The sequence below is a fragment of the Neofelis nebulosa genome, chromosome 13, assembly GCF_028018385.1.
Source record: "Neofelis nebulosa isolate mNeoNeb1 chromosome 13, mNeoNeb1.pri, whole genome shotgun sequence".
Lineage (NCBI taxonomy): Eukaryota > Metazoa > Chordata > Mammalia > Carnivora > Felidae > Neofelis > Neofelis nebulosa.
In genome coordinates, this window is record NC_080794.1 from 60,916,138 (window position 1) to 60,942,166 (window position 26,029).

The following is a 26,029-nucleotide window of genomic DNA, read 5'->3' on the forward strand; positions in this document are numbered from 1 at the left end:
TGAGTGACCTGAAAAAGATTGAGGAGGTCCCCTGACCTTCACCATAGCTTCTCAAACTGCAGACATCTGGAACAGGGCTGAACTTCTGGGTGCTAAATCACAGCCCACAGGCTCCCCACAGACACAAGAGACTCTTAGGAGGGTCTCAGAAAACTCCTTCCAAAACCAGGAACTCTCAGGGCGCCTGGGTGGCTCAGTTGGTTAAGTGTCCAACTTTGGCTCAGGTCATCATCTCATAGCTCATGAGTTCAAGCCCCACGTCAGGCTCTGTGCTGACAGCTCAGAGCCTGGAGCCTGCTTTGGATTCTATGTCTCCCTCTCTCTCTGCCCTTCCCCCACGCTCTCTCTCTCCCTCTCTCTCTCAAAATAAATAAACATTTAAAAATTATAAAAACGCAGGAACTCTCTTGTGAATTCTAATATGTCGTAAAGGCTGCTATTTGTGAAATAACTCTTGCTTGTATGCTAGGAAAAGAAGATCACACTTTTTTAAATCCACGCAAGCCCTGCTCATCTAAAAACATTCCTTCTGACTGAACCCACAAGACAATTTCTGCAACATCAACTAACTGACCTTTGAGTAATGTCTTTCCTCTCTAACCTTTTTGTCTCAGCTTTTGGAAGGGAGGCAGGAAGGGAGGAAGGGCATGGCTCCTCCTTTACCCACGGGATACTGAAGTGCAGGACATTCAAGACCAGGGTGTCTCAGCTGGCTAACGTCACAGCTGAGACCAGGCAGTGGCCATACACACATGGCTCAGCCATCCCGTTGGCAGAGAGTGCCAGGAGCAGGGACAGGAGCCCAGAGCACAGGTTACAGGAGAGGACAGCGACACCAGGACCAGAGGAGCAAGCCTAACTCCAAATCACAGACACGGGGGAAAGATGGGCAGCAGGAAATGCACTATAGTCAGAAGATGCCAAGGCCAAGGACGTAGTGAAATAGGAGGGTTCTGGGCTACCCCAGGTGCTGGTGAAGGTGGGACAAGATCTCAGGTGTCACAGATCTGACCTCCCCAGGCTGGATGGGCAGGCACAGAGCCAGACAGAGCAGCTCAAATGAGCAGGACGGCAGAGGGCTGGACTCAAGCATCCCTGCCCACCCGCAGCTCCAGCCCCCGTGCTTTAGCTCCCAGAGACCTGCAGTCCTTGCCTCCATCACACTCACTGCCGCATCACTATTGATTAGAGTGCCACGCTGATGGCTATCTCTCCCCTTCGTGACGCAGTTAAGCCCTGCACCTTCAGCCAACTGAAGTTTTGAATCAAACTCTTTTTCTCTAGCTCACGTTGACTCCCATCCCCAGCAGGACCTATCAGCTCTGGAGAGCAGAGACCACATCCTTTCGTTTCCTCACTGCCCCACTCCCCAGAGACCGGAAGGAGGCAGGCAGAGAAATACATGTTCAGTGTTACAAACGAAAGATTAAAGATCAGACCCAAGAAAAGCCAGCACGAGTCAGGGCCCCATGCGCAGACTTACAGGCATGGGCTTCACAAATGACACCTACTACGGATGGTGACCTGGGGAGCACGGTGTCCAAATAACTTGCTCTGGATTTTGTTCCCTCCCCAGCCTTACGCTGCACCTATGTTTTCATTTGCTGATAACAAGTCAGCCAGTCATCCCATTGTTCCGACATACTGAGTGAGGCCCGATGGCCACTCACCGTATGACCCCTCAGCTTCCCCTTGGGAGAGTACAGAAGGGGCCAGCCAATTCCATCCTCCTCCCTAGAAGGGAAGCCCCTTAAAGACAGCAGTGGACCTAAAAGGCCAGGGCAACAGAAGAGCCACAGCTAATCCTAGAGCTGGTGCTGACAGAGACCCAGGCACTGGCCCCCTAATCCTCACTTCCCCCCCACGATGGAGGTCTGTTATGATCCACACCTCACAGATGAGGAAACAGGCTGGGGGGTTACACTGCTGGTCCACAGCCACATGGTTAGAAGTGGCAGCCAGGGCACTTGACTCCAAAGCCCTCCCTGGCAACCCCCACGCCTTGGGCCTAAAAGTAGGATTCCCTTAGGAGGCACAGAGTGAGAAGCAGAGATCCCAGGAAAAACTGGAATCAGCAAGGGGGCGGGGGTGGGGAGGGGGTGAGTTTGATGCCTTGGGAACTAGAGCAACAGCAAAGATGCCCGGGTGGGAGTGGTTTCCTGCTGGGCAGCACTGAGGTCCTGGGTGGCAAAGGCCCCAGACTAGAAACCTGAGCAGAGGCAAATCCAGGAGGGGTGCACGAGGTACCCTAGCTGAGAAGCACCTTCCTTCAGCCTCTCTCCAGCTCTCACTGGACACTGCGCTCCAAAGCGCATCTAAACGCCACCAAAGCGTCCTGCCTCCTGTTTCCAAAAATGGCAATGACTAGAACCGGTTGGGGGTGGGTCTTCCTCTAAAAATGTTTCCTTTAGTCAATCTGACTTTGCCTGCCTGCTAAGAAAAGCATCTCATGAACGGACACGGCATGCCCGGGCTCAAGAAGGAACGGTGGCTGGACAGGCACTCCAGACTCCTGAGTGGGCTCCTAAATTTCTGGGGTCCCTGGGGTGACCATGGAACTTAATGTTGGATGGGATTCTAGGGCTCACCAGCCTTGAGGTTTCAGCATCTGCGTTTGGCATTAGTGATAAGGAATGGGGGGACACACTAATAAAACCATATTCTGAGAAAACAGCCCATCTCCTCAGATGAAAATAAAAACAAACCATCTCTGCTGGGCTTTTTATAAAGGGCTGACAGGCGTGATTTGTTCCCCCACAAGGGCTGCCAAGGCCGCGAAAGGAACAGAAAGGAGTGATGTTCCTGTGTTAACAGAGCCCCTAATTTCAAGGTTTGGAGGCACATTCTTGGTGTGTAAGAGGCAACACTGCATCCTCGGGGCACGGTATGACATGCCTGGGGGCGGTGGCCTCATCACACAGGAGACATGTCACCGCAGTCCCTCCTGGGTGTGAGCTGATGTTCACAATGGGGACTGAGATTGGAACAGATTGAACAGGGCCAAGTCCTCCCTGTTAGAGTCAAAACAGATAACTGTCAAGGCCTATACCTCAACCGAGCCCAATGCGCTCTGGGTTAAATGAGCTATAAAGATCTGCAGCCTTTAACCTGGGCCAAGTGGATGCCCGGGGAAGACACATAAGAGAAAAAGGAACCTTTTTGCTGGTTAAGCTCCAGTTCCCATGGCCAGCATAAAAAACCACCACATTTTTATTTTATTTCTTTAAAAATAATGTTTTGGGGCTCCTGGGTGGCTCAGTCGGTTAAGCGTCTGACTTCAGCTCAGGTCATGATCTCGAGGTTCTTGAGTTCAAGCCCTGTGTCAGGCTCTGTGCTGACAGTTCAGAGCCTGGAGCCTGCTTCAGATTCTGTGTCTCCCTCTCTCCCTGCCCCTACCCCATCCCCCTTGCACTCTGTCTCTCTCTCTCTCTCTCTCTCTCAAAAATAAATAAACATTAAAAAACTTTTTTTAATAATAATGTTTTTCTCCTCCTTAATAATAAAGGAAATTCTTTACAGCACCTCTCCATCAGGAAACATTAGATGCTAACAGAACCACTTTGGAGAGAGGCATTGTTTTCATGGCTCACTTCCCTCTTGCTTGAAAGAACTCCAATATGTTTACTGTCCAGAATGAATTTCCAGAACGTCAGCCACCTTTGGTTGCCCAATGATCTTTGTTTGGGGGCGGGGGGGGGGGGGGAATCAAATTACAAACCATCAAAATACCACTTTTAGAAAATTTTGTTCTGACAAATTCCAAGTATAGAATGGTAATAAGATGTGATTACTGGGTAATGGAAATGTAACTGTTTTCTTTTGTTTCCTGCATCTCCTTCTGTTAGAGGAACTAGAGCTTAACTATGGAAGAAAATATAAGCTCAGTGTTTCTTGATGGTTCATCACACACAGAATGTGGGCCCAAGCCCACATCACTGGCATCATCTTATTTAACTCCTGCTCAGCAATTTGAGATAAGTCTTTATTATGCTCTTTTCCCTGATGAGAAGACTGAGTCCATGCGAGATTAAGCACTCTGCCCAGTACTAGTAGGTAGTAACAGCAGGGCTGTTGGATTCCAGGGTCCAAACTCTCAACTTCCATGTTATGCCTGGTCCCCAACTCTGGTGATGTCAGCAGCATCAGCACCTAGAAGTCCAAAGAGAAGTTGCACGAGGACTTCTCCACGCAAGGGCCTCTGGGTCACCTGTGACTTCAGAAAGGCACTCTTGACCTCTGCACGCACCCCTGCCATCAACAGATGGCGCTCACCAGCAAGGGCTGCACTCCTATAGGGCGCCCAGGGGACAGAGCCATTTGCAGTCTGCGGTCAATGTTCAAATGACCACAGCTTTCCCCCAGAGACAATGGAGGTCTCACACCATGTCCAGCTGGCTGTGAAAGATGCTATTAAAAATCACTGATAAATGAGTTCCAGCCTTTGCTTACACAGTTTACTGTAAGGACCTATCAACACTGATTTCTTATCCTTTGTTTCCTATCAGTGGAGTTGATGACTGTCCGAAATGGATTTGTTTTTTCCAGCTGCCTTAAAAGAAATACGACATTCAAATGCCCAGGTGTAGTGACATTTCAATATACCTGAGACAGAAGATGAAGTGCGGGGAAGTTTATGTTTGAATAGCAGTATAATTGATATGGGCATTCGTTCCCATGAAATATGATTTTTCACTCCTATTAGTTTTCTTTCACATTCCTTTTCTTTTCTTTCCTTTTTTTTTTTTTTTTTTTTTCATTTCATGGGCACTGAGAGAGAAGCCAGAATACAAACTGACCATCAAATTCTCACAGCTTAAGCCCACCACCCTCTTGAGGAATCAGTCATCACAGAACCACCAGTCAAGCTCCAGCCAAGCCCCAGACCATGTCTAATTCATCCTGATATTCCTCGAGCCCAACAAGTCACTGTGCACAGCAGGCTTGTAATAAGTTTGTTGGGTGAATGAATCCATCCATCCATCCATCCATCAAGAGAAGCTGGGTCCAGAGTCCCCACTGCCACACTGGGGAAAGTGACACTCAGAAGGAGGGCTGGCTCTCAGCCAGGCAGGAAGACTAGGGGACATCTCCAGAGCTCACGTCTCCAGGAAGGACCCCCACCATGGGACCTTGTACGTACTCAGAAACCTAACAGCAGTTGCTGCTTTGTCAACCTCAACCAGGAATCTCAGTAAGGATTCGCACCCACAGCAGAGCACCGAGGAGGGGTCCCAAAGCGATGGCCCTTTAATAAGGCTCTAGACCCACACCTGGGGCAGATGCCCCCCGCCTTTCTCTTCTTTCCTAAACATTATGAAGAGCAGAGCTGGTCACACGCATAAATAAATAGATAAAAAATTCGTTTGCTGTTGTGTTTCCTAATAAAAGAATACTAACGTGACCAAAAATGGTTGCTCTGTGACAGACACAGAACTAAAACCTCCATCGATGAGCCATGATTCTGGACTCCGGGATGCCCCTGGTTGTTTGGGGAACACCATAAAAGTTCAAATACCAACTGTTAAATGGCTTCCTCCAAAAGCCCCCAGGCAATAACTACCATCCCCTTAGAGTTGACATGTCCAAATGATTCTCCTATAAACGATGGACAGAGTTCTGGGGGCAGTGAATGAGAGCCCTGATGTCTGCCTCCTCTACAGCAGTGGCCTGGGACACGGGCCTTTGGCCCCCCTAGCCAGCTGGTGACTCCTGAGGGCCAGCCTGGGGTGCAAAGCCTCACAAGCGGGGTCTCTGCAGGGCCGCACCACCCCTCTACCACGCATGGAGAGGCCGCTCTTCCTTGGCACTCAGCCTGGGGCTCTGGCTTCTGTAGAGAACGCTCTCCCCTTCCGTGACCATCCTTCCCGAGGCCCTGCGGGCCATGAAACCCCAGCCGCCTTTACCCCTTGCAGCCATCCCTCACCCTGGCCTCGTCCCTGGGAGCGGGAATATCTCTGGCGTTGGCACCGGGGAGGGTGAAAGAGTGGCCCCTGTCTCCCTGCCAAAAGGGATGTCACCCCACCAGAATTTATGTGCCAGCTTTCCTTGTACCAGCTTTTCCCAGGTTACCTCCCCACCCATTACTACCCCATTAGTTGCCATGTGCTTTCCCCTCACTGTCACCAGCCCACACTGCCTCTTTGTTAGCCCGGGGCTCTCAGGCCGGCCCCTCCCCAGCCAGGGGCCGAGCTTGCACTCGCACTGTGAAATATTTCCTCCCTTGCTCCTGGGTCCCTCCCCCGCCTCCTCCCCACAGCCTTTAGTAAAACAAACCCACCAAAGGGCATTCTTGCTCTGTTTGCACAGCACGAGTGGGCCCCCGAGTTGCCTGGCGCCCCTCATCCTCCATGAACACACTTCCCCTCCTTATTGGTATTCAGTCAATACCTTCCTTTCCTGACCCTTCCCTGCTTGGCCCCTGAGATCCGCTGACAGAAGGGCCTTTGTTGAAGGAGCAGAGGGTGCAAACACCAGAGCTCTGAAGACAACACATGGACTTCAAAGGGGGAAATGAGTCACTGCTCATCAAACTGGGTGGGGGGCCGGCTCCCCGAAGCACCTCCAGGACCAGACTCTTCCTGAGGACAAACCTTCCGTGTCTTCTCACAGACCAACACCATTTCCAGAGCTATTTGTAGGTTTTCATTGTTCCAACTCTGACTACAAAACATGGGCCAGAACCCGAGGTCTGGTAAATATTTTGTTACACAATTTGCTGGAAGCACTTTGCTGTAAAGGATGGCTTGCAGCACAGAGGCTCGGGCTAGGGGCCTTCCAGGTTCCCACCATCTGCCAGTTTCGTGTGTCTGCAAGCTGATTACCCACCCAAACACCATTCAGAGCAGGCCTCTCCTCTGTTTACTGTGGTCAGACAGCTCTCTATGGAAAAGCATCCGAGGCCACCAAACCCAGGGCTCCCCAGCATCTCGGCACATAGTCCCAGAAGATAACGAATCCGCTCCCCCTTGAACTCTTCCGTGGATAAGCCAAACAGCAGAGCAGCCCTCCCCTCTGCAGCCAGCTCTCCAGGAAGCCTGCCTCATACAGAACAAAATCCACTTCCCCACATTCCACCCACTGTACCCAGTTCTGCTTCTGGAACAAATCAGCTCCCTTGTTCTCATGACGGCCCTTCACGTAGATTTGAAAATTGCTCTCAGAGTTCCTCTACATTTGTTCTCATCACACCAAATAGCCCCAGGCCCCTTGACCATATCTCACATGAAATGTTTTCCAGATTCTCTCAATGTTAGCCACCCTCCTCCAGAGCACATTTAGTGTTCTCACCACAGCTGCCCACAACAAAGTACAGATTCGGGTACTGAGCACTGTTCTCTGTATGTGCTCAAATCAGCACAGACAGAAACAGGCCTATCCCCTCCCCTGGAGAGGACACCTTGCCTCCATTAATTCAGCCTCTGACTACATTGCTCTGTCAGCCACCTTACCACCCTCAATTCATTCTCAACTTGAAATCACAGGCCCTTTTCCTAACAAGTGCCCCAAACCAGGTCTCCTCCAATCAGAGCTTTCAAAGTCATCTTCCTATTTATCAGTATTTCATTTCACCTCATCGATTCCAGTCTAGTTCATGGAATTCTTTTTCAATCTTCCGTCACCTTGGGTACAACGGCCATCCCTTTCCAGTCTTGTGCCACCTGTGAATCTGCTGAGCATCCCTTCTGTATGCTCGTCCATTTCATTAATAAAAATGATAAACGCAGCAGGGTCCAGAGATGTTAATGACTTGTCTGTCCAAGGTGTCACAGCCAGATGGGGACAGAGCCAGATCTAGAACACAAGTGTCCTGGTTCTCAGTCTAGTGCTCATGTCTATCACCCTCTGCCAAAAAGTCCCCAGAACCCCCTCAGACTGCTCTCTCCAGCCCTCTACCACCCCCATTTCCTTACTGGTCTATCCAGGGACCCTGATTATAGACAGGAAGGTCTGGTAAGGACTGGCTTTGTGGGAGGAAGATGGGGAAATTGCCCCCTACCTAAAGGATCCTTATTTGTTAAATTATATGTTTCCTGAAGCTACAGCTCTATGCTTCAAGGGGGCCTCTAAGAAACCCACCCAACAGAGCAGTAGAAACGGGACTGGGAAGATAAGGAGTTCCTGGGATCAAAGCTGCCTGAGATAAATGGGTTAGAACGAGGAAGCCTACAAAGATTCTGAGGATAACCCTGAACTTTAGAAAGAATCTATACAATGGACACTTAAAGATAGCTTCAGCCCTATTGCCTCTTATAGACCAGTCTTGCATGGTCCCTTGAAGATAATGACGAGTTAAAGGATTGACCTAAACATACATCCTTTCTCTGAGTATAATTCTAGAGAGTAACACCAAGATCGCTGGGTGAACATCCCAGGAAAACAGGTCAAGTTTAGTAAGAGAATTCCTAATGATCAGATCTCACCACAAGACCAGTTGTCCTGTGAACTCCCCATCACCAAAGTGTTTAAGCAGAGGCTGGAGCAAATTACTTTTGTCCTATTTGAATCCAAAGATCTAAGTTTCTGTAGCCTCTTTCCTGCTGTGACAGATCCCTTGTGCTACAAAGTAAAAAGCCATCACCGGACTCCAAATAGCAAAATAATTTTGAAAAAGAACAAAGTTCGGGGCGCCTGGGTGGCTCAGTCGGTTAAGCGTCCGACTTCGGCTCAGGTCATGATCTCGCGGTCTGTGAGTTCGAGCCCCACGTCAGGCTCTGTGCTGACAGCTCGGAGCCTGGAGCCTGTTTCAGATTCTGTGTCTCCCTCTCTCTGACCCTCCCCCATTCATGCTCTGTCTCTCCCTGTCTCAAAAATAAATAAAACGTTAAAAAAAAAAATTAAAAAAAAAAAAAAGAACAAAGTTGAAGAACTCATACTTCTTGATTTCAAAACATATCACAAAGCCACAGTAATCAAAGCAGTGTGATATTAGCATTAAGACAGGTACACAGACCAAAGGAATAGGATGGAGAGTCCAGAAATAAACCCTCAGCTGTATGGTCAAATGATCTTCAACAAGGGGGCCAAGACCATTCAATGGGGAAAGGACAGTCCCTTCATCAAATGGTTTTAGAAAACTGGACAGCCACATGCAAAAGAGTGAAGTCAGACACTTAGCTTTTCCTACATATAAAAATTAACTCAAAATGGATCAAAGGCTTAAATGTAAGACCTAAAACTATAAAAGTCCTGGGGGTGGGGGTAGGGGGAAACAGGGGAAAAGTTTCCTGAGATTAGACATGAAAAGGATTTCTTCAATTTGACACCAAAAGCACAGGCAACAAAGGCAAAAATAGACAAACAGGACTACATCAAACTTAAAAACTTCTGTGTACGTAAGGACACAATCGGTTGTGAGAAAAGACACATGGAATGGGAGAAAATATTTGTAAATCATATATCTGATAAAGGGTTAAATACCCAGATTACAGAAAGATGCTTCTCCAGCAATGACATACAAATGGCCAGCAAGCATATGGAAAGATAATCAACATCATTAGTCATCAGCAAAATGAAAATCAAACCCACAATGATATATCTTCTCACACCCATTAGAATGGCAACTATTCAAACAAAAACAAAAACAAAAACAAAAACAAAAAGCCCAGAAAATAACAAGTGTTGGCAAACTGGTGCAGCCACTATAGAAAACAGTATGGAGGTTCCTCAAAAAACTAAAAATAGAACTACCCTATGGGCCAGAAATTGCACTACTAGGCATTTATCTAAGGGATACAAGTGTGCTGTTTCGAAGGGACACATGAACCCCCATGTTTATAGCAGTGCTATCAACAAGAGCCAAAGTATGGAAAGAGCCCAAATGTCCATCGATGGATGAATGGATAAAGAAAATGTGGTATATATATGCAATGGAGTATTACTCGGCAGTCAAAAAGAATGCAATCTTGCCATTTGCAACTACATGGATGCAACTGGAGGGTATTATGCTAAGTGAAGTTAGTCAGAAAAAGACAAAAGCATGTGACTTCACTCATAGGAGGACTTCAAGAGACAAAACAGATGAACATAAGGGAAGGGAAACAAAAATCATATAAAAACAGGGAGGGGCACAAAACAGAAGAGACTCTTAAATATGGAGGAGAACAAACAGAGGGTTACTGGAGGGGTTGTGGGGGGGGGGGATGGGCTAAATGGGTAAGGGGCACTAAGGAATCTACTCCTGAAATCATCGTTGCACTATATGCTAACTAATTTGGATGTAAATTAAAAAAATAAAATAAAATAAATTTTTTAAGTGAAAATAGAACTACCCTGAAATCCAACAATCCCATTTCTGGGATATGCTCAAAAGAATTGAAAGCAGGGTCTCAAAGAGGTATTTGTGCACCCACGTTCATAGCTGCACCATTAACAACAGCCGAGGGTGGGAGCAATCCAAGTGTCCATCAGCACACGAGTAGATAAACAAGATGTGATATATACATGTGATGGAATATTATTCAGCCTTAACAAGTTAGGAAATCCTGTCACATGCTGCAATGTGGACATAATGCCAAGTGAAATAACCCTTGGAGCGATGAGGAGTTGTTTAACGGGTATAGAGTTTCACATTTGAAAGATGAAAAAGTTCTGGAGCTCTGTTTCATAACGACATAAACATACTTAACACTGTTGAAAGGTACACGTGAAAAAGATGGTAACCTTTATGTTATGTGTTTTCAGTCACAATCTTTTTTTAAAAGCTGTGTCTGACAAGAGGCAGGACAGTGTGGAACTGGGAAGGGCCAATGGAGCCTGGATTTCGATGAAGCAGAACCGAGCTACAGATACATCAGTGAAAGCTGAGGAGTCTTTTGCAATACTGATACCAATCCTCTACTCACATGTGACAACCTCTACCTCCCCTGTGGACTTCTGATACCAAGTTGACCTCAAGTCCCAAAGTAATAAAACCATGCGTGTGTTCTAGGAAACCTTCTGATGCTAAGAGGCTCAACATTATTAAAGTTAAGATCAGATGAAGCAGAGATCGATACCGGTCAAGAATTAACGACAAAGGTAACGCAGAGTCCAGCTGTTTATTTCCTTAAATCCTGCACTATTATAGATCACAAATTCAAATGTAAGTTATAATTCATGTTAATAGTCACACCAAGTTAATCTACTAAAGAGCTCTACATTATAGTCAACTCCCGGGGAATGCATTCAGAGAAAGCGGCTGCAGAAATCCTTCTTCCGTTTGTATGAAGTCACTATCTCATTTCCAATCTATAAAACCAAGAAAAGAGGCTGCATGGGTAAAACTCTCAGGTGACAAGCTGCCTGCCAAATGCAGAGTGAGCTGCGGCAAGAGGCGGCAGGAGGTAAGTAACTCTGGCCACACAAAGAAGACAGCGTGTCTTCGAGCAGGCCCCACACTGAGCCAAGGAGACAGGCAAAAAGGCAATCCGGACCCTCACACCAGGCCTCGCCTGCAACCTCCCGCCGGGGCCATGAGGAAAGGGGAGCCAGAGAAGCCCACAAGCCTGGGGCAACCCACAAAGACTTCTAGAATGGCAGCTTGTCCTCTACGTCCAAGTAATACGGCTGGACGGAGCATGCCTGCCCACCCTCTCCACTGCTTTCAGGATGATGGTTTGGGTGACGATGGTATTCACAGCAGTTGAACTGGGTGGTCTGTAGAAATCACCCCTGACTCTCACAACATCCCCCACCACATTTTACAGATGATGAGATAGACTCAGAGAGTTTAAGTAACTGGCCCAGATTCCGACAGCTAATCACTACCAATGATCATGGGAGGAAAAGCGAGGACTCAATGCCCACGAGGCTAACTATAACCTGGAAGAGCTGGTCATGCTTCCCAGAGGTGCACTTCTTTGGAGGGCTTCTGGAGCTCCGATGGCGTGTGCCCGTAACTCCAAAACCCCGGGCAGGGAGGACCTAGGCCATGCTTCTGGTCACTAAGGTTTACTGTCCTAAAGGGAAGACAAGATGCAGTATACAGAATAATGCCCCCCAGAGATGCCCTTGTCCTAATCCCCTGGGACCTGTGATTGTTACCTTACGTGGAAAAAGGGGTTTGACAGACGTGGTTATGTTACAAATCTTGACACGGGGATGCTATCCTGGATTATCCAGGTGGAACCAGTATAACCACAAGGGACCTTATGAGGGAAAGGAGGAGGCAGGAGAGACAGGAGATGTGACAGCTGACACAGAAGTCGGAGAGGGGCAGGTGGATGGCTCAGTCGGTTAGGCATCTGATTCTTGATTCAGAGTCATGACCTCATGATTCATGAGTCTGAGCCCCTATTGGGCTCCACACTGACAGCGTAGAGCCTGCTTGGGACTCTCTCTCTCTTTGCCCTTCCCCTGCTTGTACACTCTCTCTCTCAAAATAAATAAGTAAACTTTAAAAAAAGAAGAAGTTGGAGAGAATGATATAGCCACAGGCCAAGAAATGTGATTGACCTCTAAAAGCTGGAAAAGAAAAGTAAGATTCTCCCCTGAGCCTCCAGAAGAAACACAAGTCTGCCGACACCTGGATTTTAGCCTCATGAGACCCATTTCAGACTTCTGACCTCCAGAGCTGTAGGATAACACATCTGTGTTGTTTTAAGCCACTGAATTTGTGATCATTTGTCCCAGCAGCAGGAGGAAACAAATACAGACCGTAAGGCTACAGCTGCCAGCAGCTGCGCCCACATCCCCACACGGAGTCCCAGCCAGGTGAGGAAAATCCAGCCAGTCAGTGTCCTTAAAGGCAAAAATGGTTCCAAGTCCATTAAACTGACAGGCAGGGTGCACGGTTGGCTCAGTCAGTTAAGCATCTGGTTCTTGATTTTGGCTCAGGTCATGATTTCATGGTTTGTGGGATCGAGCCCCACGTCAGGCTCAGCGCTGACAGTGCAGAGCCTGCTTGGGATGCTCTGTCTCCCTCTCTCTCTCTCTGCCCCTTCTCTCACTTGCTCTCTCTCTCTCTGTCTCTCTCAAAATAAACAAACAAGGGGCGCCTGGGTGGCGCAGTCGGTTAAGCGTCCGACTTCAGCCAGGTCACGATCTCGCGGTCCGTGAGTTCGAGCCCCGCGTCAGGCTCTGGGCTGATGGCTCGGAGCCTGGAGCCTGTTTCCGATTCTGTGTCTCCCTCTCTCTCTGCCCCTCCCCCGTTCATGCTCTGTCTCTCTCTGTCCCAAAAATAAATAAAAAACGTTGAAAAAAAAATTTTTAAAAAATAAAAAATAAAAAAATAAACAAACAATTTTTAAAAAGACTTAAAAAAACTGACCAAGCAGTATGGGGAAATGGAGTACATGCTCTTTACCAGCTCAGGGGAGTCAGCAAACTTTAGCCAATCTCAAGTTGCCTCTTTAAGATGTGAAAAAATATACCATATACCAACTCCAAGAGTTTTTCTAAGAAGTTTTTTGCAAAGTGTTAAGTGGTCTAAGAATATACGGTGTTAATTTTATGGTGCCTATTTTTCATAAAAGACAAGCATTTCCTCTCAGGTTAGTGCCCATCTTTTTACAAGGGCTGGTCAGGAACAGTTCTGCTCTGAGAAATCCAACCCCTCCCTCCCTAGCCAGAGTCCAGTCTCTTACCCAGAGTCCACATGAGGGTTGGCTCATGCCAGGTCACTTGTCAGGTAGAGACTTGCATCTCTTTAGCAAAGGTCTGGAGCCCACAGAATTATGAGGGAAAAGAGCCAGATTTGGGAGAGACTTGGGATGGGTTTATCAGCTCCCTATCTCTTCTTTACCCACCCCACTCCAAGGCTCCCGACAAGAGCAGGAGACCAGAGCTGTCCTGCAACAAAGACTGAGTTTCTGCCAAGAAGCTCCATCCATATTAACACTGGGGCCAAACCAGCCAGGCGTTCCTTGCCCTACAGCATGGGGATGGGAGGTCTGGTGCAGGAACGGGTCCAAATGTGTAAGGCAATGGTTCCCAGCCACTTCACCAAAAGAGTGCCCTTTGATCACACTCCCCAAACATTTGAAAAGTATGGGCCATTAAAATATCTCTATTAATAATATATCTTCCCATATTTTTTTAAAATTTTATTTGAGAGAGAGAGAACACAAGTGAGGGAGACAGACAGAGGGAAAGAGAAAGGAGAATCCCAAACGGGCTCCACGCTCAACGTGAGCCAGACCCAGGGCTCAGTCCCATGACCCCAAGATCATGACCTGAGCTGAAATCAAGAGTCGGACACTCAACCGAATGAGCCACCCAGGAGCACCTATCTTTCCAAATTTTTATTATTAATCAAGAGCCAATTAATCAACTGCCAGTCAGGGCTTCTCTTTAGCAGAAGATGGCCAGTCTACACCAAATGCTGCCCACACTGCAAAGAGCTTAAAGGAACCCCTGGTTTCTTCTTTGAGCTTCTCAAGACCTGTGGACACCTGGCCGGAATCCCAAGTAAGAAACAGAACCACTTAAGCCACAGAATTAAGTATGGGGAGGGTCTCATCAGGAGATGCAGGGTCCTGGCCCATCCTAATAAAAAATGGAGTCAGTCAAACCCTGCCATGCATCCCCTGGGTTCAGCCTCTTTACAATTCATGTCTGTCTCCACCAGCTAAAAGGTCCATGTTTCCTTCTTGATCTTGATTACCTCCTGTCTCAAGTTTTCATGGCCTCCCAGGCATGAGAGGCAGCAGGGGCTCCCTAGAACTACCTTCCACACCCCATTTCAAGCAGAGGGGTATGCCTGCCTGCTTCTACAGAGACTCCATTTAGCCCACCCTCAACAGATTTTACTTCTACAAGCCATCAGTCCTTGAACAACTAACTTCATATTTCTGGGCCACAGGTCAAAGTCAACCACAGGTCAAGTAGAACAGGGGTCAGTGGGCAAGTGCTGAGTCCATCAAATCCATGAAGCTGGGGCCCGACACACAAGCTCAAAGCCCCAAGCCCAGAAATTACAGAAGGGAGGGAGGAAGTCCCGGGCTCCTCACAAAGAGCTGAAGCTGTTCACTCTCCTCCCACAGGCTTCGGGACAATGCCCACCACCTGAAAGACACGGCTTACCGGCCCTGCTAAGCCCACCCGTGCTGGGGAAATGAGGATGGGCAGCCTGATCACTGCCTCATCTGGTAGGAGAAGCAGGAAAAGGAGTCATGAAGAACGTCGGGGGCTCGGACAGAGATACAAGCAACTGTACCTGATGGAAACAAAATGCGGTCTAGCCACACATGGGGATACGACTCAGTCGTAAGAAAGAACGAGACTTGGATGGACCTTAAAAACACCACGCTAAGTGAAGTAAGACAGTCCCAGAAGCCAAATATTGTATGACTCCACATGTATGACACACTTAGGATCGGTGAATTCCTAGGGATGGAAAGCAAAAGGGAGGCCACCAGAGCTGGGAGAGAGGCAGGAATGGGGAGTTATTGTTTAATGGGTGCCGAGCTTCTGCTGGGCACGATGACGAAGTTTGGGGCACTGACAATAGTGATGGCTGCCTGACATGTGTGTGCAGTTAATGCCACTGAACTGCACACTTACAAGTGGTTACAGTGATAACTATGTTTATTTTAATACACACACACACACACACACACACACACACACACACATTTCAGGCCAGCCAAGGATAGACATACACTCATCCGTCCTCATGTCATGGGATGGAGACCCACAGGAGGGGAGGGGGCTCTGGTTGAGGGAGTGGCGTATTCAGGAAAGATGACTTTTACTCTCTGCTCAGTCACTCTGCTCGTAAGTACCCTCTGTGGCCCCCTCTGCCCATCATCCATTCCAGACTCCTCGTTCTAGGAAACAGAGACCGTCTATACCTTCTGGGCCGAGATCCACACAACACTCTAGAATTGTGGGGCCCCTGCTCATAGGACAACTGCATCCTCTCGATCCAGCCGTGTCTCCCACATCCTTCAACACCTGACTCGAAACTTCTCACCTTCCCAGAAGACTCCTGAGCAATCTCTTTCCTCTTCCTGTTTCTATTTTTTATCATGAAAGGCAGTATAGCAGAGAGGGTTAGAGCCTGACCTGCATTCAAAGCCTGGATTTGCCAACAAATACCCGTGTGACCAAAGACTTCATCCCTCCATGCCTCAATTCTCCCCACTGTAAAACAGGATAATAGTTGCATAGGACTGTTAACAATTAAAATGAGAAAATCCACATAAAGTGTTTGGTGCATAGGTGCTTAACAAATGGTAATTACAATTATTCTAACAATTATATATAGCTTTGGTATTAAACTGCATTTTTTGAAAATATTTGAATGATAGCTCAAGCATTTTTAAATGTCTTAATTTAAAAAAAAAAATCCCTATCTCTTACTTTTCTTTAATGGCAGCACAAAATTATTTATATAATTTCTGAAATGGCTTTAAAAAAAATCCTCCCTCCCCTAAAAGTTATTCATAATTGCTCCCCTCCTATGTGTACTCCTCTCTGTTCAGAATCTTCTTGATGCTTATGAATTTTCAGTTTGTCCCATACTGATTTTTGTAATGCTGTAGGAGAGGACTTTTCATTCCTTTGAGCCACAAAACGTCCCCAGCAGAGCACTCTGCCTTTGCTGGGCTTTCTCCTGGGGGGCGACCTGTCCACTGCTCTTCCCTCCAGCCCTCCCCCAGGCGCTGGCCAGCTGCATTTGTGAAGGCCCATGTGGTTCTGAGGCAGCAGGGTCAGAGCCAGGGGCCAGTGCTGTGTTTAGGACATTCAACCATGCTGGGCGCATCAGCCCTCTCTGGCACTCAGGATGTCAATCTCGGGCTGGCTGCCCTCTGCTGCAGAGGCTCCCGGCCAGCCCAGTGGGACGCTTGCCTTTTTCACTTGAGCCTTGACAGCAGGCACAGATGTAATGATTGGAAAGCACTTTGAGAATTCAGAGTGCTCTGTAATTGCTAACTCATAATCCCCAAATTGTTCTCTGTGTGGCCGCAGGAGGTAAAGCGTCTGCCCTTGGGAGGGTCTTTGTTAGCGTGGCTCCCACACCAGAACCAGGCCGGGCGGAGGCAAAGGGGGGTTCTGATCGTAGAGGGGTACCTATCTAAGACTCATCAAAGTGTGCTGAGAGGAAGGCTTCTCAAAGTGTGAACCAGATAAGGAGGGGCTTGATAATAATTCAGATTCTTGGGCCCTCTCACATCTACAGACTCGGGATCTCTGATGATAATGCTCTGATGATAATCTGCATTTTAATAAACTCCCCTAGACAACTCTCATTCACACTAATTAGAGTACTAATGGTTTAGAGGTAGAGTACTAATGGTTTGGGTCAGAAGGACCTGGATTTGAGTCAGCTATGATCCCTATTGCCAGAGCTCAGCAAGTGACCTGACACTAGACCCACAAGATCTAGGTATTCCGGAAAAGAAAAAGAAAAAAAAACAATTTTTTTTAAGAGTTTCAAGGTCAAATCAGTTTGGCCAATGCAACACCCCACATGTCCCCCAGGGGCTTTATAATGCACATAAGCAGATTAAAGAGGCTGACCCAGTACTTCCCAAACTGTCTAACCAAGGAAGTTTCTTTCCATCATTACTGCCAGAAACATCTCACAGACTTAATATCTCATGAGACAAAGCTCATGAAGGTCCTTCCTGGCAAAAGTGAAGTCTAGGGAGTAAGGAATAGAATCTTAAGGCAGCGGTTCTGGCAAGAAGGAGGCCCTAGCCAGTGTGGGGCAGCCACAGCAGCCCCATCCCTCATGCACCAGGGTCCTTGGCGGCAAAGCTGGTTCAGTCCCGCAGATCTGCTGCCCAGAGTGGACGTGTCACAACAGCGAGGTCACCTTCCTGTTTCGGGTAATTTCCCTTGGAGGCAAGACAGATCCATTTTTAACAGCTCTTCATTTCAACAGAGAATGCCCTCCTGCCTCTGATGGGGGCTGGGGACCAGGACTGGAAGGGAGGCTTTGTTCTTCTGACCAGTGCTGACAGTTTAATTAAACCCAGCTCCAGACGGGGTCGGCAGGGTCAGGCATTCTTCAACAGGGCTCCTGCAGAATATCACATCCACGCCTCTCCAGCCACCAGGGCTCTGTTAATGAGCTATCCTGGTCCTTACAGCAGGGATATAAATAAGGGGAAATAAATGCCCTGGGCTGCCCTTAATCACCCATCCCCACCCCTTCCAGGTCCAGCAGAGACACAAAAGGTTGATCTTGTCCGGAGACATATTAGTTGCAAGGCTAAAAAGAAGCCCAGAGTAACTGGGTTTCCAGAAGTGGCTTCTGGGTGAACAAGAAAAAGCAAGCAGTGAGAGGGGGTGTTGTAAGGCAGCACAGCGGACCCCTCCCTGAATCTGGGAGGACAGAGGCACAGAGACTGACACCTACTGTGCTCCACACCCAAACACGAATGGAGAGTGAGTTTTGCTGATGTAAGAGGAGCCGTCTGGTTCAAACAGGTCTGACCCCTGTGTGCATCCATGAAACATCTCCACATTCTCTAGTGATTGACTGTCAGATGAGGAAGCTAACCCCAAATCCAGGTAACCTGCTACCAGGGTATAACCACCTTGGCAAGAGACAGGGCTCCAGCTAGTGAAGCATCTGCCTCTACCCACTCCGTCCTGCTGTTGGTCAGAGGCTGGCAGATTGCTCTCAAAAAGCAGTGATGACAGACCCTCCCCTCCTGGAGAGACAGTGCCTACCCGTCTGTCTACACAGCCCACTGCAAGTGTCCTCAGCGCTGAGGACAGCACTTGGCCTACAGGAGGCCCTGGGTAACTGTTGGATGAATGGGTGGGCGGGTGGATGGGTAGGTTTATGGGTGGATTGGTAGACAGGGAAGTAGAAGGAGAATGAGTGGGGGGCTGGATGGGGAGGATTGATGGGTAAATGAATGGAAGAGCGGATGGGCAGGCAGATGGATTAGGCGGGTGGAAGTGTGTTCGGTGGGTGGAGATGGGAGGATGGGAGCTATGGTACAGGGTACAGAGACAGATGGGCAGATGGGTAAGTTGACTGGTGAGTCGGTAGATAGGTAAGCTGGAGTGCATCAAGTCAGAGGTGGATAGGGGGCAGGTATATGACAGGTTGATGGGGCTGAGGGGATAGGTAGGTGGTGGGAAGATGGGTAGGTAGATAGGTGCAGGAGGTGAATGGGTAGTAAGTAGGAGGTGGATGGGTAAGGGGCGGTGGAAGGATGATATGGAAGGATGAGCTGTAGCATCAGAGAGACCAGGGTTCAAATTTGGCTCAGCCCCTTGGGCAGGTCACAAACCCTCTGAGCTTGCATTCCTTCATCTGTAAAATGAGGGAAATGCCGACATCAGAGATGTTGTGATGATGAAATCAGATAATGTTTGTGGGTTGCCCCCCTGATCCTGGCCCAGAATAGCCTTCCATTTGTTCTAACCATTGCTGTAACAACTGCGGTCCCTGAGACCTCCTGTGACCGTCCTGGGAGCCCCAGGCAGTGAGAGGACGTCACAGGATGGGCACTCTTCTGCAGAGCCACTGACTCCCTCTAATGTGGACAAGGAGTGTGGGTGGGCGCTCTCTTCTAAAGATGTGGTGGAGTGGGGGTGCTGAGCAGGAACTCGGAGCCCACTCTCAGTGGGGGCATCCCCAAGGAAGCAGAAGAGTGCACAGGTGACTCCAGGGTACTAACAAACATTTCTGGAGCAACATCACCTACTTGCTCCATGCTTGTTCAGGACAGTACCGAAGAGCACAAAAGCCAGATTCCCTTGTCAATTCCTGAGCCTGCACAGTGAGTGACCCAGGTCACACCCCAGCTTCTGCCTGCAGAGCCCTTCTGCTGGCGAGCACACCTCCGTGGCTCCCTCCGTGGCCCCTAGGGGTGCCTCCATAGGTGCACCTCGTGAAAAACAGCCTCTCGTGAAAAAAAAAATGTTAAACCTGTTGGGGGAGGTCCCTGCAAAGCAAGAGGATGGCTCTGTGTTAAGACAGATGAGGATAAATCACCAGCAGAGGACAAAGGCTCAAGTGTAGGGTCAACTTAGAGGCTGTAGTGCCACCTCCAAAGCAATCCCTACGTAGAATCACCTAACATTTCCTGAGCATCTATTACAGGCCACAAAGTTTACAGCTGACACGAGAGTGGGTTACACCTTTCTCCAATCCCCACAACAGCCTGTGAGGTAGACAGTATTATCTTTATCTGATAAAAGAGCAAAACGGTGCTCGATGGGGTTACAGGAAGTCCTCCAACATCACATACCTAGCACTCACTGTAACTCAGACCACAGAAGCTTGCCATCGTTTATACAAGCTGGGAGGTCTCCTACCGTAGAAATTACACATGCTTCTTTTCAGAATATCTGGGAAATAAATAGAGAAAAGGAAAAAAGTCGCCCAGAGACCACCCCTGTTGGCAGTTTGCAGTCTGTTTCTGTGCTTTCTTTAGAGTGATTTCTTTAGTGGTTACATTGTCAGTACAATTTTGCATCCTGACTTTTGATAACACAAACATTTATCTGCGTTGCTTTACATAAAGACCACTTTTGGTGATATAAATATCTCATCAAATAGATACACCAGAATTTGTTTAACTGCTCCCTCAACACTGGACACTTTGGTTATTTCTATATTCAACATTCTATATTTCAATAGAGGAATATTCTGTATTTCAAATTCTAATTAACGCTGCAGTGAACATGTTTGCACCCATGTATTATTATTTCCTTGGGCTCGATCCCCAAATGTGAGCTTCAGGACCTTCAAAGGCCCGGTGTCTAATTTCAACCCGATCACCTCACTGCCCTGTGGTCCAAGCCAAGTCACCACCTGGGCCTCAGGTCCTGTGGTAAGGAACGAGATGGACAGACCAACCCAACTCGGGGAGATATTACTGAAGAATAGCCAGGAACAGGAACCCTGCAGCCACGTCAACAACATCAACATAACGTGGGCTGCAGCATCAAAGTGCGCCAGTCACTTTGTGACCACACCTTACCCTACGTATTTGGTCTCTCTCAAACCTGTTTTCATGCCTAGTTAGCATAATGGCCTCTGCTGAAAGTCCATGATTTGCTCCCGGTGAAAAGGATTAGCAATGGATCCCTTAAAGCAGAGGGGAGGTCAACAGGTGAGAGACCAGAAACGCCAGGCCCTGCCTCCCCTCTCTCCCTGGCTCTTAAGGGAATGTGGTCCCCCTCCAGGTCCTGGAGGAGGAGCGGGCTCCATGGTAAGACTACACCGGGTGATCCCACAAACCCCCAACACAGCTCCTTGGCCTGGGGATGATCTCATGACCAATCATGAGGTCATGATTGAGCTCTCTAGACCAATCATGAGGTCATGAGGTGAGCCAATCAGATTCTTTCCCCAGAAATCTGGACTTAGGACCTGAGACCTGGGCATTAACTCCAAAGTCAGAAGAAGCAGGAGGGGAGTCGGCACTGTGGCTAACCAAAGTCATGGTGGAACTGAGATGTTGTCCATAAGCCCATAATAAGTAGATATTCAGAAAGAACTAGAAACACCCTTCACATCTCAGTCCTGGTCCCAGCTCTACTTCACTTCCTGTCCTGGGGAAACTAAGTCTGCTGGTTGTCCCCTTACAGTACCCACCACACCCTTACCGTCACCAGCGTGCAGGAGTTTCTGTTTCTGGAGCCGAGAGTGCCCAAGTGCTGCTTGGACAGACCAAGTGGACTGGGAGACTTAACAGAGGTGTTTTGCAATGCCAGATGTTAAGTCAATAGACAGGGTGGAGGTGGGACAAAGAATGTTAGCAAATAAATCTCTAAGCACTAGCTCCTCACTGTTCCCTAGAACAGCAACAAAGGTAAAAAGCTCAGTGAGGCCACACGCCACAAACAACCAGATCAACCAAAGGGTTTGTTTAACCATTTCCCTCAGAATGTGTACTTTTGAGATGGCCTGAATTGGAGGGGCACCATGCTGCACTAAACCAAGTTGGGCCCAGTCATGAACTCAAGTCCTAGGCTGACCTAAGGGGGAAAATGCACAGGAGCTCTCCTCAAAGTCCTGATGGCTGGCACACCTGTGCTTACAGATGAGCTTAAGAAATATTCTAGAGGAGAGCTAGAGAAAGCAGTCCCCCTCCACCCGGGTCTGGCTATGCCCCTGGATAAGAAACATCTCCTCCCAAGAGTTAGGGACCCATTGCCTAAAAAGAAAAAGCAGCAGGCACTGGGAAAGGTTCTGGCTCTAGAGCCTGGAAATATTCCCCAAAGAGCCACCAAGCCTTCGATCGGGAGGGCCCATCTCCTGGAAGTCCTTCTGTTCACTGCTGACTGGCCCCTCCCCAAGGCAGCCAGCCCCAAGCCACTGGGGTAAGAACATCCAATGTTTCTGGAGGCCACTGCCTCCAGCTCCCAGCCCTATAGGGTGCCAAGAGCACGAGTGAGGCAGACTCCTGTCCCCTTCAATGGCTTTTCCACTCCTTGAATGGAGCTCCTTGTGCCAGCCTTTGGATATAAAACTCAGCTATTTAATATTTGTTAAGGCATAGAAGTGCTTTTCTCCAGTAAAACATGAAAGAGCACTGGGTGGGGAGTCCAAAGGGACTTCAGTACTGACCCTGAGGAGGTCGCTTTACCCCTCCAACTTTGACTTTTTCCTGACTTTCAACAGCAATAAAACCATGACACTCTGTTCACCTCGCAGGGTCACAGGTCTCAGACGAGACACGGGAGCGTCAGCTTCACTGCAGGGCCATTCACTCACCAACATTGCCCAGAGCACAACGGACATCGGCTGCAGGCCTGGATGCTTTACGTGCACGATCTCAGCTCAGCCTCCTGATAGCCCAACAGCGTACAGGTAAGAAAAGCAGGCCCCAGGAAGTTAGACCATCTGGCGTTATACCTTGAAAAATCCAGGACCACCTGACCCTTGATTTTCTCCTCCAGGCTACCTTCCCATTCCACCAGGAATCCAAGCTCTCTAGACACAGGCCAAGAAGGCAGCCACATGGACCACACTGTGTCACCACTGTCAGGAGGGGAGCCCACGGACAGGCAGGACACCAATAAAAGGCACCAGGGCACCTGGTAAAAGGTAGACCCAAGAGTTGGAGAAAGACCCCTATGGAGCCATCCTATCCCCTTCAGCCCCAAGACCTGGTGGAAGGCTATGGCCAAAGATGTCAAAATATGAATAGGGTTAGAAGTAATCTCAAGCAAAAGGCGGGAAGTTTGTGAATTTAGATTCATATGAGGAGATCTTGGGTATTTTAAAATAAATGAGAGATGGAAACAACCTAAGTGTCCATCAACAGATGAATGGATAAAGATGTGAGATATATATATATATATATATATATATATATATATATATATATATATATAATGGAATACTATTCAACCATGAAAAAGAATAAAATCCTGCCATTTGTAACAATATGGATGGACCTTGAGGGATTTTGCTAAGTGAGATAAACCAGAGAGAGAAAGACAAGTACTCCATGGTATCACTCATATGTTGAATCTAACAAAAAAACAAAAAAAAAAGTCAAATTCATAGAAACAGAAAATGACAAATGGCAAAGTGGTTGCTGGGGGTGGGGGAAAATAGGAAGAGGTAGACCACAGGATACGAACTTTCAGCTATAAGATGAATAAGGTCTGGGGTGACTGGGTGGCTCAGTGGGTTAAGCGTCCAACTCTTGATTTCAGCTCAGTTCATGATCTCACGGTTCGTGGGTTCAAGCCCCATGTCAGGCTCTGCACTGGCAGTGAGGAGCCTGCTTGGGATTCTCTCTCTCTCTCCTTCTCTCTCTCTCTCTGCCCCTCCCTGCCTTGCTCTCTAAATAAATAAATAAAATGTTTCATAACATAAGTGAGAGAGGGTCAAAGCAGGTGCCCAGAGCTCAACGGCAAGCACGCACTACACACATACTCTGAACGCTGGTCAGTGGAAGACAGTGGGTCAGGATGGCTGAGGGGAAGGGAAGCCGAGCAGACAGATAATGCTGGGAGCATGAGGGCAGACTTTTGCAAGGTGAAGAGGGCTTGGGGAAAGCAAAAAGAAAAGTACAGGAGGACACCAAGGGAAAAGATGTTTGGGATGAATTTTTGCAGAGGCGGAGCTGTGATAAGACCTGCGAGAGCCAGCTTCTAGAAAGGACAGCACAGAGAAAACAGGAGCTGCTGGAGCCAGGGCAGGGCAAGGCCAGCACCTGCCCGTGACCAGTAACAGCACAGAACTCAGGTTAAAGCACAGGTTAGGGAGATGTTAGGGCGGAGGCATCTGCTGGGAAGGACCATGCACCTTCAGCAGCTAAGTAAAGTGCCCACCATGTATGCCCAGCCTGGAATGAAAGCACCAACCCACCAAGTGATGGGGGACTGAAGAAGGCCCGGCTCAAGTCCAGGGGTGGTGAAGACCAGCAGAAGGGGTCATCACTGAGGGTCACTACGGAGATCCTCCAGGCCAGAAGGAGGAAGAAATGGGAAATGACCATAGAGACCATTTGGACAGCTTAAAGACAAAAACTTGAAGGCAGGTTCAACGACACAGGCTAATCAAGAGCTCTGGAAATTGTGACAGACGTGGAAAGAACCGGCTGTGCTTAATCCAAACTCCAGAGCCCAGTCACACCCATCAGCACTCAGGCAGCCCTAGGGTGCTGTCTCCCACCCAGCCCCTGCCCCTCAGTCTTGTCTAAGTCACTTGCTGCCTCTTCCTCCACCTCGGTGCTGCCTATAAACTTCTTCAGGGGAGACCAGCAGCCTCGCTTCCTCACACGGTGCTCTGCTGGCCATGCAGGTCCCAACCAGGTTGTTAATGACAACTGAAAGAACTCAAAAACCTCCCAACCTAAAATTCAAAATCCCTATAGCCTTTCCAAAATCTAACAAGAGGGGCACCTGGGTGGCTCAGGCAGTTGAATGTTCGGCTCTTGGTTTCAGCTCAAGTAACGATCCCGCTAGTTCATGAGTTCAAGTCCCCAGTCGGGCTCTATGCTGACAGCGCGGAGCCTGCTTGGGATTCTCTCTCTCTGCCTCTCCCTTGTTCACACACGCTCTCTCTCTCTCGCTCTCTCTCCCTCAAAAAATTAATAAATAAACATTTTAAAAAATCTAACAAGAGGACACAGGTGTTGTAGATACTTACGGAAAGCAAAGTGAAGGAAAACATAAATTGTTGGAACACAGATTTGGGGCTCAAAGTTAAAATGTTTCTAATATGCAGATCTGTGCAATAATGCAACTGACTGTGGAGGTGGTGAACTCTCCATCATTAGAGGTAGCCAAGCAAAGACTGAAGGACCACAGGCTAAGGAGCTGCAGAAGAGATTCCTTAGATGATCTCTAAGGTCCTCTCCAACCCAGGATCCCAAAAAAGAAGAAAATGCTAGAACAAGTACAGACACATTTAGCACATCACAGAGCAGCAGAATTAGCCACTACCCTTTAAACTTGGAAGAAGTACATTTACAGCAGATAAAAGTACGACTTTATGCCATGGTTACTAAGTTTCCAGACCTCATTACCCCGATCTGAAAATATAAATAGGTCCAAGAAGGGCTTAGTTGAATGAATAAATATTCGACCCAAGGCAGGTTACCAAAGGCTGAGACAGATGCGCAAAGACAGTGCTCCCTATAAAGCCTGGCATCACGGCTGACGAGAATGTCCACTCCCAGAACATTCTCACATCCACACTGTCAGAGGCAGCACATAAAACTGAATGAGTCGTGGATTCCGCAAGTGCTCACCAGACAGAAATGCCCCCACGCAGCACCTTCCTACAGAAAGGGCCTGGCTTTTGATGCCCCGTGCAACTCCTGACAGGTGAGGAGCAGGAGGTCACCGTCATGGGAAATTCTGGGTCCCCCTGACCAGACACTGCCCCTCCCACAGGGTGAGGGACTAGACCACAGACAGAGTTTTGGCCACAGTGTCACTCACAGCCTCGACAGAGCCTGGTTATTCTGGAACAGCAGTTCTGGCAAACTGTGCAGCTGGTTCCGGTTCAGTCGTCTGAAAAAGAGAAGAAAGGAAGAGTTGGAAGTTGCCTAAGTGTTCCAGGAAATCCAAAGACTTTTCAGACAGCACTGGATTCAGAGTGAGAGGGCACAGGGTTCAAATTTTAACAAAGTCACTGTGTAACCCCAGGGAAATTACCTCCTCCGGGCCT

General features: G+C 48.3%; 1 protein-coding gene across 2 annotated transcripts in view; it reads right to left on the minus strand.

The window, feature by feature from the left end:
* Positions 1-26,029, minus strand: part of SLIT1 (slit guidance ligand 1) — a 180,979-nt gene that overhangs the window by 118,453 nt on the left and 36,497 nt on the right. For both annotated transcript variants that reach the window (XM_058697335.1, XM_058697334.1), the window contains exon 4: positions 25,801-25,872. In XM_058697335.1, the coding sequence (XP_058553318.1) occupies positions 25,801-25,872 (72 nt within the window). The remainder of the gene's footprint in view (positions 1-25,800; positions 25,873-26,029) is intronic.